The sequence below is a fragment of the Corapipo altera genome, unplaced genomic scaffold, assembly GCF_003945725.1.
Source record: "Corapipo altera isolate COAL_440 unplaced genomic scaffold, ASM394572v1 51, whole genome shotgun sequence".
Taxonomy (NCBI): domain Eukaryota; kingdom Metazoa; phylum Chordata; class Aves; order Passeriformes; family Pipridae; genus Corapipo; species Corapipo altera.
The window spans coordinates 8,299,164-8,316,467 of NW_020884892.1; the positions used below are offsets into that span (position 1 = coordinate 8,299,164).

Genomic DNA, 17,304 nt, shown 5'->3' on the forward strand with positions numbered 1-17,304 from the left:
CTTTTATTTCGCTGCAGCCCCTAGCAAGGATTTAATGTAACAGGATGAGAATAATGAAATTTCCTTGTTGAAAAAGAGAGCATATTAACTGACCTTAAGTATTTTAAAGTTTAGCAGATAAGAAAAGTATTTGTATTAGTGTGAGGGGTTTGGGGGTTTTGTGTTGTGGTTGTTTTAAGAGAAAACTTAGGGCAAACTAAAATTCAACTGTTTTGTTTTCAGGCAAGAAAAGAGATTTTCAAAATTCACACACGAGACTGGACCCTGAAGCCATTGGACAAGTTTCTTGAAGAACTGGCTGAGAAATGTGTTGGTAAGTTTGAAAATAGCGTGGGTTACTGCACACGACTTGAGTCGTAGGGAACCGGAGCTTGTCCCAGGCGGTGCTCGAGCTCCTGTGCCTTGCTGCAGAGTGAGGCAGTGGGGCAGCTGGCATGCCTTGGAAGCAAACAAAGTTTTCTTTTTTTCTCAGAACACTGATAGGGTTTGGGACATCTTTCCCAGGAGCAAAGTTTTGAGTAGGAGGCTGCTGCTTAAGTGCAGGATATCAGGCTGTGAGCCACATAACAAAACTTCTCTGTGGTGCAGTAATTCTTTAAATTATTGCTTATCCTTTTAATTTTTGGCTGCATGCAAAGTCTTCCAGTGTTGCACTTTAGCAGTCTTGGCCTTGACTTCGGTGTTGCCTGAGACTGACACAACATGTGCTTCATGTTTTGTTTATTAGGCTACTGTGGTGCTGACATTAAAGCCTTGTGTGCTGAAGCTGCTCTCTGTGCTTTGCGCCGCCGGTATCCTCAGATATACGAAAGGAGCGAGAAACTGCAGTTAGACGTCACTTCGATTAAAATAACAGCAAAGGATTTTGTCATGGCCATGCAGAAAACTGTTCCAGCTTCACAGAGGGCTGTGGCTTCACCTGGACGAGCGCTATCACCTATTTTAAAACCGCTGTTGGAAAATACATTGGAAAGAATTTTACGAGGCTTGCAGAGAGTATTTCCCCATGCAGAACTTGCACTAAAGAAGGACCAACAGCAAGGTATAACAATAACATCCATTTGTTTAAAATTCTGCCAATGCAAAAACTTGTAATCTGTTCAATAACATACACAAACCCCTCAACCATAATGACAGTTTAATTTTATATCTGTACAGCATGGGATGGGAGCTCTGAGTGACTTGCAGTATACAGTAGAGAACCGTGTTCTCTGCTGGAGCACCCTGTTTCTGAGAGTAACTAACATCACATCATTTGTAGAGATGGATGAAAAGTTTAATATATGAGCAACTCTTTCCAAATAAACGCTTACATGCAGGGAGAAGAGTATTGTTACATAAATGGTTCTACGTCCTGTCTGAAGAATGTCAGAACCATGGTACAAGTTGTTTAAGCTAAATACAATTTTAGCTATCATGACTTTTAGCCATTATGGTCCCTTAACTGAAATATTTGTGAGTCACAGTGTACACTTGCACATGAGATCAGAATATTTTAGTAGCATGTACTTTGGGGCTTGGCTTGCATAGCATAAGTGAGCTCGTGGCCCTGACTGAGACAGCCCTGACTAGGTTTAGTTTGTCAGTTGGTGAGAACAAATCAATATTGATAAACTCTTGATTAATGGAGATCTGGAAATACTTAGTTACCATGCTAATCCCTGGAGAATATCCTCCCAGTAGAGTTGGTAGATTGTTTGCATTGGTAAAAGAGAGGCAGAAACCCACCAACACAATAAAAGCATTGGGGCTGGGGGATGGGTAATTGCATCCCCTCTCTTGTCTGCCTCCCATTATCTCCTCCTTTGGTGATCTTTGAGGAGCCTTATTAGAAGATAGGTGGGTCTTTGTATTCTGGCTGACTAGTCGTGGACAAATGGAAGCCTGGGGCTGTCAGGTTCACTTCATTTCTCCACATCTAGTGGGGGAACCTGTTCCAAAAAGAAGTGGCCTCATTGTGTTTTTCAGGTGTCTATGAACTACAGTAGTTGTTCCTAATCATCTTTATTCTAAGGGAAAAAGCCTCTCAAGTTTTTGTCAAAAGAGAGATAATACCTTATGCAAATCATGGGATGTAGGACAGCTTTAGGTCTGTGGTAGAATGAACTTTTCAGAAAATAGCATTCAGTGTGTACTCTAAAATGATGGAATACAAGAGAATGGTTTCCTGCACTGATTTCAAAGGTGTATTAATGCAAGAGCAAGATTTGGACTATTTAGGAAAGTTAACAAAGATCTCATGTCTTCCTGTTTTAGGAAATTATGTGACTGACACTGATGAGGAATCACCATCAATTTTTGAAGAGAGGCCAAGTCATAAAGTGCTGGATCATGAAAAGGCAGAATTCCTCACTTTTAGCAGGTCTGTGTTTGTCCCCTTTATGTTTATATTTTTAAGATGGTCAGATCTGTAACCTGTTTTGTTGTGAGGGGTGCTGGGTGAAGTGATGAGTTGGGAGGGGGTGATCAATATTTGCAAGAAATAAGTGCAAAGATCCAACTAGGTGCTAATGTTCTGAGTGCACTGCCCTGACTCATCAAACTGAATGGTCCAGTCCTATTTTCCTAAATCAGAGTGATCCACAGATTACAAGAACATGTTGATTTAATCCATGGTATTCCTTGAAAGACTCAAGACCCAAAAAATGCAGTCTGCCCTTTCAGCTTAAAAAAAACCCTGTGGATTTATGTAGCCATCTTTTGCCCTTCTGCCTTCTAAGACTGTTAAACCAGTAGCAGATTATGAAGCAGAAAAAAAATATAAATATAAATGAGAAATAGTTTGTTAAAACACTGTGAAAGAAACTGAAACAATGTCTGCATTTTGTACCTTTACCCTACTGAGTTTGTTATTAATCTTTTGATGTTTTCATTTTGGAAGTCAGTCATGTAAGCCAACAGCTGAAGCAGTAGATTATTGTTGTCACTGGTGGGTCAGTTATTCTGCCCCCTTTCTATAACTGTGCTGTCCAGAAGATGTGACCTGCTGAACTTGGTTAGGTCTCTAGGACCTTTGACTTCAGCAAGTAAAGGTACAGCAGTATTGTGGTGGAAGAAACCATAACCCTCTTCACAAGTGTGTTTTATGCTAGTAAAGTGAGATTATTATGGAATTAATAGGCAATTTGAAGATGAAAACATTAGAATGAAGAAATAAAATAAATGTATTTTATTTTATTATTGCTGTATTTTAACCAATTCAATTGTGTGCTTTCTCAGATATAGCTAACATGTTTCAGTGCCCACATTAATTTTTTTCTTAGAAATGCTGTTCTGTTCTGTGCTTCCCACCATCTCCAGGAGGTACGGCCAAATTTTAGCTACACTTCACAGGTGCAAAGTTATTTAAAGTCAAGACACACTGAAAATGGTTGTGTATGGGCAGTGAAGAGATCCAGATTGCATTATGCTGAGAGAGTTGTATTTCTGCTCCATATCAGGTTAATGACCAATTGTTATGTGTGTATTTGGCTAGACAGTCCCTCTGTGATATTTAAGAGCTGTTACTTAACCCAGCCAAAGGAGTAACAGACATGCTGGGGACTGGCAGGATTTCTCAGCGGAGGTTTGGTACCAGTTTGTGAGAAAATAGGCTTTGACAGTCTTCCTGATCACAGACCAGCTTATTATTTGGTGGAACATGAAGCGTATTTACAATTTAAAAAGTTAACATCTGTGTGCCTATTAATCACTCGTTTTTAAACGTGTTTTCTTCTTACTGTTGTAGAAATCCTCGTTGCCAGCCAACATCTTTCAGACCACGGTTCTTATTAGTTGAAGATCCAGGGTGTGGGCAAGCTTTTCATTTGGCACCTGCAGTGATACATGCTCTGGAAAAGTTTCCTGTTTATACACTAGACCTGCCTGCTTTGTTTGTTAGCACCACGTCCCCGGAAGAAACATGTGCACAGGTATCTGTTTTTCTCTTTATTCTTGTAGGATTCATGAACTGTATAAAAACTAGTAAAATAAGCAAAATTCATTGTTATTGGAGGTGGCCTGACTTGAATGTACTGTTATGTTTACTTCTGTCTGGAAATCCACTTCTCTTCTAGATGAAATGATACCATATAAAGATATTATATATAGCTATGTTTTCCATTTGAAATGAAACAGGGAGGATGTTGCTAGCAGCTCAGAAAGAAGGGAGGTGCTGCTAATAAAGCCCTCTCTGTGGCAAGAAATCCTGTTGATCTCGGTGGGATCCAGAAAGTTTTTATTGCTGCTTAAGGCTCTGTGCTCCCAGTAGATGGCACTGCATCAACCTGACGGCATCGTGCACTTTCTGAAACCTTATCTTTTATTATATTTGTAGGGCAGTCAAGGTTTTGGGGAAAAGAAGTGTTTATTTTTTTACATATACAACTTCTACTGCTGCAGTACATGCAGTAGAAATTCATGTACACTGGTGTGCTTTCCTTAACTAGGAAAATTAAACATAAGCAGATTAGTGCTGTTTTCCTCTTTTCAGTTTTAGGTAGGAAATCCGGTTTGTATTAAAATATTTTGAACTCAAGTAGCAGCACTTGGGAACTGTATGAGTCAGGACAGACACATTCCATGACTGGATACTCGTTTGTCACATAGGAGGAACAATTCCTTTTTTGTTGTGGGATCTTTGGACATGTAACTACCCTCTCTAGTCACTGCCTGGACATACCACATGTGCTTCCCACCTTGCAATAGGAACTCCCTGAATATTTTTAATCTGATAGGGTCCATGGAGAAATTTGTTATGTGAAAGGACTGTTGGCACTTCCCTCATGGAGTAGATGCATGTTGTCTTTTGTGACTGAGGTGCCATCTGAAAGCAGTGGCTTGTCCTCTTCCAAAGCACATCATCTCATCTGGTGGACCCTTTGGTAATGAGAAGTTGAGTGATTTAGCTCTTCAGGCAGGCTAAAGACTGGTCACCTCTTAGAAAATGTGCTTGAAAATATGAATTGTAACCAGGTGTATTGTACCGTGCCAGCCCTTGTCTTCTCACATAGGTCTTTGTTTGTTCAGTCTGTGCTCCTGTGTCTTGGGTATGTGCCTGCTCTGAACTGAAGATGCTGTGGTCACAAGTGTGGCCATTTCTCCAGGCTAATGCATCTTGCTGAAGGCTTAGTCCTGTTTTTTCAGGTACACCACCACATTGGCTGAGTTCTGAGGCTCTTTAGGAGTTATCTTACACCTAAGTAGTTTTAAAATCAGGTAGAGATTTGGGTTGGTTTCTGTCTGCACAGCAATGTCTATATTTCTGTCAAAGTGAAAATTTTACCTTATTATGAAGTTGTTCATTTACTGTTTTGTCTTGATGTTTTGACATCATGTACTCCTCTTACATAAGACAGTTTGACTGATAGTTTTGTAGTAGCCTATTTTACATGATGTAGTTTTCTTAACCAAGCTTTCATTTCACCAGCTAATGCAAGAAGCTCAAAGAACAGCACCAAGTATCATGTATGTCCCACAAATCCCTTTGTGGTGGGAGACTGTTGGACCTACAGTGAGAGCTGTTTTTACGACACTACTGCAGAACGTTCCAACGTTTGCTCCAGTTTTGCTCCTTGCAACGTCTGATGTGCAACACGAAGATCTCCCAGAAGAGGTATTTCTATCAATACTTTTCTTCCTTTTTTACTCTTCCTTTTTTGCTTGTTAATTTATAACTCCTGGAGGCCTGGAGTACTGTACCTGTCTGTTATTATTTAGGCACCCAAACCCAGTCTCTTGAAATCTGCTTAGACAAAACAATGGTGAAAGCATTTGAAATGTTTTCTGAGTAAGGAGATTGACTTTGGCCCAACTCTTTCACCCTTCTCACACATCCATGCTTATTAGACAGATGTACAAATTCGCTTAAGCATTCATTTCAGTGATTCAATATGGTTAGGTGTGTAGTTGGTGAAGAATATAAGGTGCTTGAGATGTAGCTAGGAAAAAGATTGGGTTTCTGAAAACGTTTTTACTGAAAAAGTACAGTAGTCACACTGTTACTGATGGAATATCATTTCATATTTAAATAATTTCATAAAAATTTTGACTTCTTTATAGGCTAGAAAGCTAGGATCCAAATTCCAACTCAGTAGCTTGGAAATCAAGTTTTAGTTATATTCCTTAACAAAATTCAGTAAGAGTACAAGCTGAGCTTCCTAGACTTCTCTGGTGGTACAACCGCTCCCCCCCCCAAGCTGTACTGTGATCTCAGAAAAAACACCTGAGAGTTCATTAAAGGAAGGTGTTCAAAATGTGGATATGCTGCTCTGATCATTTTGTCTTGGTAGCAGTAGTTTTTATACTGTTAATAAATGCCTTCTAAATTAAGGAATAAAATTCCTTCCGTACCTTCTGGTAATAGAGATGAGAAAATGGAGTACATCTTGGAAGTATGCAACTTTGGACACTTCACTTAAATTAATTAAAAATAAAATTTATAAAGCCATCTTACCAAAAAGCTGGCACTAGTCAGCTGAACCTTGCCTGTTCCCTCTATTGTTGCCATATTCAAGCTAAAGGACAGCAAGGCAGGTAAATACAAAATAAGCAGCCTTGGAGATTGTGAATGTGACCCCTTTCTTAGTGGTTTATCATACCTTTTTTTTCACGGAGCCTAAACTGTAGAAGGTGTTTCTCAGAGCAGGTGTTTTAATTTGCCACGTTTTGAAAATCTAGCCTTTTAAGGCCAAGAAGATAACTTTTCATAGCTTGTTTACCCAGATGAATATTCAGTTAAATTTAGAAAGGTACTCATCTTGTTGAAATAGAATATAAAGAATTTGCGTGGCCTTGTATCTGAAATACCTTTTCTCCTCATGCTTTAGATAAAAGTATTGTTTAACAATGACTGTGAAGAAGTTTTCAAAATCCAGTGGCCTACCTGTGCTGAAAGAAGAAGTTTTTTTGAAGACTTAGTTATGAAGCAAGCTGCTAAACCTCCTGCATCAAAAAACAATGCAGGTGAGGATATTCTAAGTATAAAATTTTCCTAACTGTAAGTTAACAGTATTTTGCTTTGGGGGTAATTTTCTATCAGCCATTTTTTATGGATTTGTATTTGAATACCACCAATTGATTAAAATTTTCTGATTAATTGAAGCTCGGCGGCCATTGGAAGTCCTGCCTGTAGCACCACCACCTAAGCCTCGACAGCTGACAGAGGAAGAAATGAGACAGCTGGAGGAGCAGGAAGAGGATACATTGCGTGAACTTAGGATTTACTTAAGGGACGTGACGCACAGACTGGTCATTGATAGACGTTTCAGAGCATTTACAAAGCCTGTTGACCCAGAGGAGGTAAATTATTGTTGATCTGCAATACCATGATAGCCGTGTGTATTCACAGTTTCTCTGTGTGTATGTTCCTTGGTGTTTGTGTGCTCTTTCTAGGAAGATTTATCTTTGTTTTTAGGACTGTAATATTCTGAATTTCCAGGAAACTGGAAGTGAATTTTGCTTTTACTTTTGTTGACTCCGTGGGGCTCTCCAAGGTCTTTGAGTGTTCACTGAAGTCCTGTGTTCCTTCTAAAACCTTTTTAAAACTTGAGAGTATTTCCCTTAGAAGGGACCAACAAGGATCATCTAGTCCAAGTGCCATTTACACCAAATGCCAATACAGTTTGCTCATGAAAAGGCTTTGATATGTAGGTGTGTTACAGCACTGAAAAGTAGAAATCTTTCTTTTTCTCTGTAACTATAAACAGTACCTCTAGGGCTGTTTTAATAAAGCCTAAAGCTCTTTAATTATCTGTCAGTAGTTTCTGCAAGAACAGGAGTAGAAGCAGCAGTTTGCCAAATAAATTTTCAGATTCTATTCTCAGGGAGCTTTCCTTGGTATAAGATCAACCATATGGACTTGTATGTTTTTCAATTCCTCTGTAAGACCCCAAGTCTTGAGCAACAAGCTCACTAAAGGGGTTTTACTTTAAAAATATACAAGGCTTCAACAATATCTGCCCTCCAAATATATTAGAAGAGCACTTGGTTCTTTTACACCTCAGAGAGAATGCATAGGAGAAAAGCTGTACACGTTTTCTCAGAGGGTACTTTTACTAGTATGCTTTAGAAAATAAGGGAACTTGGCAAAAGTTGACAGGGTAACATAGAACCAAAATAAAGCATTCTACAAAGCGTTGACTTAGCACATGCTAACACGTACAACTTAGCAAATCCAGCCCATCTGGTCCTAAGTTGCCCAAAATATTAAAAAAGAAGAGTTGGTGAAGAAAAAGTAAAGAAAGAGAGAGAAAGAGAGGAATATAGCTACCATCTCTAGATCCAACTAAATGAGTCTAGAAAATGGTGGGTTCACCATTCACAAAAAGGTGTGCCCTTTCCCCCCCCACCCCACACACACTTGAGTTGGTCCAAGCCACTAATGAATATAATAATCCAGTTTCTCACATCCTCCTATATACTTTTATTGAATAAGTGTAAGCTGGGGCACCTACTTCAAAGTCATCTGTAGTTTTGAGATAGCTTCGTGTTTCAGCAAAGTGTGTTCCCCTAAGCATCCACTGACTTGTCATTTCCTTTCCTTGTAGCTTCTGAGATGTGAATAATCTAAACAAACATAGATGTCCTCATCTAAACTACCCTTTAGGCTTCTTTTGTGGTCTGAATAAAGAAATTGGCACCTCTGGGTCCAGTTATCTCATTCTAAAGTAGGTGCCTGGACAGGTGCTTGAAAGGTGAAATTCCTGCAGCCTTTTTCTTGCTGCTAACAAAGACTCTCAGGTGACTTTACTGAGAGATTTCTTTGTTGTTATTTTCTGAAAGGAAGTGAAATGAATACCTCTCTGGGTGCCAGTTCCCTTCTCTGCCTCACACATGCTTCTGACCTCCCTGCCTTTTTTTTCCCTGTCTTCTAGTCTGTCTCATCAAAGCCAGGTGAAATAGCCCTTCTATTTTCAAGAGACTAATTGGGTAATTTCTGCATCTCTGGATGTGTCATATTGAGGTTTTTAAGAAGTCCTTTACTTGACTTTATGAAAATAATTACTCTTCATTGCTACTGCATTAAATCTACAAGCACCTATGTTTCCTCTGTAGGTACCTGATTACAATGCTGTCATTAAACAGCCCATGGACCTATCAACAGTTCTCTCCAAGATTGACATGCACCAGTACCCAACTGCAAGAGATTTTCTAAAAGACATTGATCTAATCTGTAGCAATGCTTTAGAGTACAATCCAGTTAAAGATCCTGGAGGTGAGGATGTGGTTTTATCCCTAATTTGTAAAAATTTTAAATGTGTAAGTTGATAAATGTCATCTGTGGACAGTAGATGTGGGATTAGATAATTTTAAACATCCTCAAAGAGAATGTCTTGCTAGGTTGTGAATGCTGTAACATTAAATAAACTATTTAGGAAATTGTGATAGACATGTTGATCAGTAACTGCTGCTTTTTGACTGAAAAATTTCAGATCGTCTCCTTAGGCACAGAGCTTGTGCCTTGAGAGATACTGCATATTCTATAGTGAGGGAAGAAATGGATGAAGATTTTGAACAACGTTGCCAAGAAATTAAAGAATCTCGGAAGAAAAGAGGTATGTTTTGTGACAGTGAAGATTTCAAGACAAGACTTTGTAACCAACCACACAAGACACAATTCTTTGCTCTCTCTTATTTATTGCAAGGTTCAGACTGTGCTTCCTCTTACTTCTGTGTAATGCCAAAGGAGGACTCTGTTTCTGTGTGTAAGAAAACAGACCCAAAGTGTAATGAGAAGTCAAAGATGCCAGCAGTGCCTGTGGATGCCAGTACCCCCTGCTCTAAAGGCAAGATGCGTTTTATTCAGACTTTCTTGGAGAAGGTGCTGAAGGGACTGCTACATTCTCTGTTCTTGTGACCTAACGTGTTCCTGTGATGCTTGATTCTTCATGCTAGAGGCATTAAATTTATTAATATGTTTCAAAACATGGGATAAATCCAGAGGTCATTCCTTCAGTGTGGTTATAAGATTCAAGTGGCTGGTTGACATTGTAAGGCACTGGATCAACTGACATTGAATGGCTCTTACATTGCTACCTCTTGAAGTCAAAAATGTTGTATGTGGCAGTTTCTGAATACTTAACTAGTTTTTAGTTACATGCAACAGTGTTTTCCCCTTCCCTGCCCTCTTACCATGATTTTCAATTGAAGGGGGAAAGGTTAAAAAACAGGGGATCAATAATCATTATTTCTTCACTTTCCCTGTGAAAAGGACATGAAAAAACAAAGGCCCTAGGATCTCTTTCAGTTCAAACACATGACATGGTGTGAAGTTTCCTGGTCTTCCTGGCATGTCAGGGAATTTTGCCTCTGACTTGACCCGTAGGCTTTGTGTGGTACTCCATGAGTACAAAGAATGATGGGGTTTTTTGGAAGACAAAAAACCAAGTTTGTTTCGAACAAGGTTAACTGAATCAGAAAGCCCATGAGACATAAATCTTTGTGGACAATTTTTTTTTTTCCAGCACATATTCCTTTAAAACTGTCTTTTCAACTCTTCCCAACATATGTATAGCTTTTGAAGTTTACAGATTTTGAGATTTTGAAGAAGGACTCCTCTCCAAATGCTTTTCTGTTGTTCAGCTGTATTAGATCACATACTAAGTCACCCAATAACCTTGCTTTGCAGCAATACTTCCTAACTAAAGTAAGAATTTTCTGCTCATAACCGCATGAAGCTGATAGTTTTGTGCATGAAATTCTGTAGCTGACTTTTTTTTTTTTACACCTAGTAGCAGATTGATCCCATTAAATTGCAACTTTTTCTCCAGACATACGTAGAGAGACAGACAATGGTACTTGAGCTCCTTTGTCATTTTCCTTGTAAGTCGAGTAAGATGAGGATGCTGGATTTTGAAGGAAGAACTGATATGGTAATGATTTGGATGACTTTTTCTTGTATCTCTTTGTAGATAAGTCAAGAAGAAAACGCAAAAACAACAGAAAGTCGAGTATTGCAGCAAAGAGGAATGTTCAGTTCAATAAAGAGAATAAAATTCCTGAAGACCAAACTGAAGTAGAGAGTAGTGAAGAGTCTAACACAGATTGCACTGAATTTGCATCCTCCCAGGATGCTCCTATTGAAGAATATGAAAATATACTTCAAGAACGACAGAAAAACAGGACAGAAAATGAAAGAGAGAAAGTTCTCCTTGTGACTAAATCTCCTTCTGGAAAGAGGAGAGAACATTCAGACCTAAGAGAGCAGAGTGAAATGCCAGATTGCCAAAAAGCCGGAACTTCTGAAGATCGAGGTTCAAATGGTAAGTGAAAGGTCAAACAGGTCATTTACCTCCTTTTTCTTCCTGAAGAGGGTTATAACAATTACTAGGTTTTAGCCTTCTTGAATTCTGTTCTATCTGCTGCGTCTCTCTCAAATCAGGACACAGTGTTTCTTGCATAATGGTGCTGCCCTTTGAGTTATGCCGGCCAAACTTGTGTTTTTCTGCAGCTGCTGGATTTCTGATTCTGCAGTTTTGTTTTTCAAATGGTATCTAATTGAAAAACAATCGTTGGCTTTCTTTTATTGCATGAGGATCTTCCCAGCAATAAGCAGTGTAAGTTAAAAGCTGTACTTCAAGCAGTAAGGACCCAGTCCTGTGTGAAATAGAAGAGATGAACTATTGTTTGCGGTGTAAGATGTGTTTCCTAACCTAAATTACTTTGGAGTTTTACTGTGCAATGCTGTACTGGCAGTGTGACTGGTTTTTTTCCTGGTTTTACCTGCCTTTTTGTCTAGTGCTTTTTTTGTGTGTGTGCAAGTTTCTAGGTTTTATGGAGCAGTGACTTTTGCTAGAAAGAATGTAAAAGTCAAGCATTTATCAGTGAAAAATGGTAACAGTTCTGTCTCTGTTATTGCAGAGAAGTACTCTTTTCCAGGTACAGGATACTTCATTCATACTATATATTACAAATAAAGAGAAATCCCGCTTAAGGAATCTGTGTCGTTCCAGATCCATGGGTACAGCGTGTAACTCGTGCGAGATGTTCTCAGGTGGAAGAAAAACAGCTGGCTTGTGTCAGGAAAGCCGTGAAAATTGGCACACAGAGCGTGTTTGTGGATTACTGTGAGCTCAAAGTAAGTCTAAATTTCAATTTTATTAATACTGAAGTAGAACATTTTCTTGCTACATTTAGAATTGGAAATGAAATCAGTTGTTAACCAATGCAAATTCAAACAATTTATGGGAAGGGATATATGGTTTGTGAAATAATTCAACCTGTAATAGACTATGACCATTATTTCCACAGCTGGTTAGACTGCTGTTGTTGCTTTTGGTGAACTAAATTTCAGGAGACTGGGTTCTCTCCCTAGTTTTAATGTAACAAGTCTTGTTAAATTTTAAAATATCCCACGGACACGCACTGCTAGTACTGTTCATTATTGATGTCTTGGCAATTTTTATGATGGATTGGGCATTGTTTTGGTTTGCTGTTTGAACGTTTTCATTTATTAGGAATTGGAAAATGACCTTGATTTTTAGCAGTGATGACTTTTAACCTGAAGTTAACCTGAAGTTTGAGTTGACCCAAAGCTCATCCTGGATAAAATATTAATACCTCCTTTTTCTCAAATGCTTTCAAAATTCAGCGTTAGAATTTTGCGTTCGTACAGGTACAGTGTCACACGGCTTTTCCAGTCCCCTGTAGGAGAGAAGATGCTATCCTAGGATACAGCTGGGGAAAGGGTCAAAAATGGACCTAACTGCATGGGGTTAAACAAAGTTCATTTGTGTGAATTGGAGAGGGTAGAAGAAGGACCTGGCCTTCTTCAGGAGATGCTGCAGTGAGGGAGATTTGGGAAATTGATAGGTTGAGGTCCTGGAGGTTGGTCAAATCAGGGCAGGCTGCTGTTTACATACAATGATGAGAAATGGAATGAAAAGAGGGAAACTAACTTCTTAAGCCTGGCTTCCTAAGCAAGCAAATTTCATGAGATTTTGTTCATAGAATCATAGAATATCCTGAGTTGGAAGTGACCCACAAGGATCATCAAGTCCAACTCCTGACCCTGCGCAGGACACCCCAAGAATCACACCATGTGACTGAGAGCATCATCCAAACACTTCTCGAACTCTGTCAGGCTTGGGGGTCATTGCTACTTCCCGGGGGAGCCTGTTCTAGTGCCCAACCACTCTCTGAATAACTTTTTCCTAATATACAACCTAAACCTCCCCAGACACAGCTTCATGCCATTCTGTTGGGTCCTGTCACTGGTCATCAGGGAGCAGAGATTGGTGCCTGCCCCTCTGCTTCCCATTGTGAGGAAGCTCTTGTTCCTATCTGCTGCCTGTGTGTGTAGAGAATCCACACAGGTTTCTCTAGAACCAGGGTGCTAATAGCACGTGCTAAGTTGTTGCCGACTGGATAAGTTGTATGGTACAGCCCTTGCAGATGTTCCAGCTGTGAGGACAGAGCTACAGTCATGAAATATGTCTTTTAGAGAACTTATTTCCTTAACATGGGTGTAATTGAAACTTACTACTTGTGCCAAAGACCTTTGGAACTCACCTGCAGTCAGTAAGCTGGGTGAACCTCCAATCTGTAGCTGCTCAGTTTTGTTTGTGATGATTTTTTTTGTTTGGGGTTTTGGTTGTTTTGGGTTTTTTTAACAGTTTATTTGCTTGGTAATAGGCCTAGAACTTGAACACATGGAAGAGCATGCAGTCACCTATATGGCAGCAGTTAGAAATAGTTTCATGTGGGATGTTGGCCATGCACCTGTACCACGTCCTACCTTTTCTGTTTGCAGCTTATCTTGTGCTATTCTGAACTCATATCCATTTTTTTTCTTCAGCAAGTGTTGCATTCTATCGCCATGCTAACTGAGAACGTCAGTATATTTCGCATGGAAAAACTATACGCTGTTCTTAGCCAGTGCATTTACCAACACCGGGAAGATGGCGACAAAAAGGAATTAGTGAAGGTAATTTCTTTTGTCTTAGAGCACTTTCTGCCATTATTATGTGTGTGTGTGTTACACATGTGTATGTGTGCCCTGTGCACATCACACTTACTTAGCATTACTCTTTACTGCTTAGTTGCCTCTGTTACAAGACTTGTTCATTTCAGTCTGGAAAACATTTATCCATTGTTTCATTTGGCTTCAGTGTTGGCAGTTCCAGCCAGAAAAGTCTTTAAGATGCTGGGTCCCCTCAGAGAGCTGTCTCAAAGTAGTTGACCTGTCTGTCACTAGTTCTGCTCCAGCACCTTTTCAGGGGTGGGGGCTGGGAAAAGAGGGTGCTTTTCTCAGTCTGTCGGTTCCTCGTTCTCCCCTTGCGGAGAACATGGTCACACTTGGTAACACTTGTATAGCATTCATTCCATTCTTGAAAAGAAATTAATTATGAAACATAAGGAGAATTAGAGACTCTAGGCTTTAGTCTCACCAGACTTTCTTTTTAACTAGCATAGCTCAAGCATCTTTAATTTCATATGTGGGGAGCTTCCTGCCTGTGATGGTTTAACAATGCTATTGAGTCAAATTCTCTAATCTCGTCCTCTAAGAGAGGATTTCCGACTTGTCAGAACTTGTCAGAAATATTTCACAGGAACCCGTGGTCCCAGTCAGGCATTCCCAGTATTGAGTTGATTTAGATAGGTTGGATATTCAGTCTTCAGCTTCAAGGTCCTGGAATCCATTTGTGTTTCAGGTGGTTGTGCCTAGAAATAGAAGAAATTTTTTATGTCTCTCAGTCTTCCTTAAAAAAATCGGGAAGCCTCTTCTCTTTGGCCCTGGTCATCTTGATCACTTCTTCCATGCCCAAGAGTTAGAACAGACACTCCACTCTGATTGTGCAACAGTGAGGATTATTTGGATCCAGGGATGCCATTCCTGATAAAGGCACCCATTTCTTCTAGAATAATGATATGTTTTAGCATGAGAAGGGATTTGTTTGTTACCTTTGGGGCTTGTGTGCTTTTGTGATAGGACTCGACTTCTTTGTTTGTTTTCAACTTTTACTTTGAGCTTTAATGAAAAAAAATATCTCCTATTCAGAATAACACCACAAGTCAGTCCAGGAGCAAGTTCTACTGTATGAAGAGAGAGACTTTAACAAGTATTTATTGAGAAAAGAACAGTTACAGCTTTTAGTTGTGGCTCTTCGGGAACTGTCTCCTTTCTAATTGTTAAAAGCACCATTGATAGAGATCCATAGCCTCTTGGTACAGATCCCTGCACTTTTTCCAGCCTACACTATTTTGAGTGCATGAGGATGTGTTTGAAGCCAGTGGGTATAGAACGATGTTGTGATGGCAGAAGCAGCTAAATTATTGTTAACTACTGTATATATATACAGATTCTTCCTTCTTTTGATGGAGACGCAAATAGGGTTCTTAAGCTTGTATTCACACTGACTCCTGATTTGTCTTTTCTTCTTCTTAGGCAATGAAGAAAGAAATTACAGCCTTCAGTGATCCGTGATACTTGATTTCAGATACCTGACTTCACATAGTCTGTAATGTTTCCTTTTGGTTGCATGCTCTTTTCTTTGCATAACTCAATAAAATACTAGTTCTGCACATATATTTATACATATATGAAACAAATATATCTTAAAATTTATTAAGAAAGCTCAAGTAATTTAATGACTTTTTTTTTATATTTCCCTGCTATCTGTGTATATTTTTATGTGACGTACTGCTGTGATTGCCTTTAGAACACAGATCTGAATAAATAATTTCAGTACCTCTCTTTAAAAGAAAAACTAACTTGAAACAAAGCAAGATTTACTACTGTAACTTTCTAAGGTAAAGTTTAGTTGTGTTTGTAATAATGGCAATCTTAATGCTGGAGAAAAGCATTTAATATCATTTGTTAGTTGATCAGGTGGCCTGTAGTTGAATTAAGTTGTAAATAGTTTTCTAGTTACCTGGGGAGATTGAAATCTGTTTATTACATAAAAGTGAGTATATTGTTTGCAATAAACATATTGCAGTAAAAGCTAAGCAATATCCTGATTTGAAGATGTATTCCTTCTCAAACCAGCAAAGAAAATTTATCTGTTAATTTGATAGTTATTTTAAAAAATGAGACCCAAGTTTCACTGTATCACAACTTCTACAAAAATTTGTTCTCATAAAATATGTGGCACGATCCTTTGCTGTTCACACACAGCGTGTGGTGACACTGAACACCGAAATGTGCAATCCCTCTGTTTGGTTTCTTACCTATGTCAATAGTGTTCTTTTTTTGTGTCCTTCTAGTGTATTTCTTCAAACATTTGTTCGTTATGCACATTTTCTTTTCTCTGTTTGGGTATTAATAAAAAATTAATCTCTTTTTAGTGGTGTGTTGTCTGCTCTATTTTAATCACAGAGTAATTTTGATCACAGCACAGATATTAAGGTTTTAAAAGAAGAGGTGCATGTGAGCAGCTTCCTCTCCACTCCTGGTGTATGGGTTATACAACAAAGGCAAGCTCAGGAGAAAAAGAAAATTTACACTGAAAATTTTAATGTAATATATTACACTGGAAATATAAAAAATGAATTAATGTTACTTTTCCTTAACTTGATCTCTATCTTGGCTGCTGTCACTGCTTTCCAGTGTGACTGGGGGCGGTTTGCTGATTGCATTCCCCAAGAGAACTGTTTGGAAAACGGAACAGGAGTGACAGTGTTGAAATGAGGAAGCAGAAACATTCCTGGGATTGAAACTTTTGCTCTTCCAAGCTTTGATCAAATGCTTTCCTCTCAGTAGTCTCACCAGGATACTGTACCTAGGCAGATCTTTAAAAAATGTTTCCAATTGTAGATCTTCATTTTCCATGACGAGCTGTGAACGGTTAAAGGCTCCCACAAGCCACATCTTTATTTTTCTCTTTCTCAGGGAAACGGCCACATTTTAGTATCTGACCCAAAACATAGCACACAGCACATAGTGATGAAAGAAATAGTATATGGAAACGCTTTTGAAAAGGGTGCAGCGAGAGTAAAAACCAAATATTGACTAAAATATTTTATATGTACTAAAGTGAGAAAGGTATCCTTTCTTAAAGTTCTGTAAAAAAAAAAAAAAAAAAAAAACAAAAAAAAAAAAACAAAAACAAACAAACAAAGAATGGGGCGGACTGTCTTTCTTCAGAGCCGCTTCTCTCGTTTGGGGCTCTGACCCTGCGGCCGTGTCCTCCCTCGGCGGCACCTCAGGGCTTGGAGTCGCTGAAGAGCCTTCCCGAGGCTGGAGGCGCCGCTGCCCTGACAGCCCGTCCCGGGCGCGGCGGGAGGGCTGAGCGCGGAGCCGAACTTTGCCGACGGAGGAGCGACTGCGGCGGCACCGCCGCCGCCCGGGAACTCTGGCCCTGCCGCCTCCGCTCCTCCCCGCCC

At 39.4% G+C, this 17,304-nt stretch overlaps 1 protein-coding gene across 1 annotated transcript in view; it reads left to right on the forward strand.

Moving 5' to 3' along the window:
* Positions 1–16,265, forward strand: part of ATAD2 (ATPase family, AAA domain containing 2) — a 30,463-nt gene extending 14,198 nt beyond the window's left edge. Inside the window, exons 15-28 of the mRNA XM_027645620.1 lie at positions 223–313; positions 728–1,042; positions 2,257–2,362; positions 3,728–3,911; positions 5,408–5,593; positions 6,807–6,942; positions 7,082–7,278; positions 9,034–9,193; positions 9,411–9,533; positions 9,624–9,764; positions 10,890–11,240; positions 11,931–12,055; positions 13,775–13,903; positions 15,365–16,265. Of these exons, the coding sequence (XP_027501421.1) occupies positions 223–313; positions 728–1,042; positions 2,257–2,362; positions 3,728–3,911; positions 5,408–5,593; positions 6,807–6,942; positions 7,082–7,278; positions 9,034–9,193; positions 9,411–9,533; positions 9,624–9,764; positions 10,890–11,240; positions 11,931–12,055; positions 13,775–13,903; positions 15,365–15,403 (2,283 nt within the window). The 3' untranslated portion in view covers positions 15,404–16,265. The remainder of the gene's footprint in view (positions 1–222; positions 314–727; positions 1,043–2,256; positions 2,363–3,727; positions 3,912–5,407; positions 5,594–6,806; positions 6,943–7,081; positions 7,279–9,033; positions 9,194–9,410; positions 9,534–9,623; positions 9,765–10,889; positions 11,241–11,930; positions 12,056–13,774; positions 13,904–15,364) is intronic.
* The last annotated feature ends 1,039 nt before the right edge of the window (positions 16,266–17,304 follow it).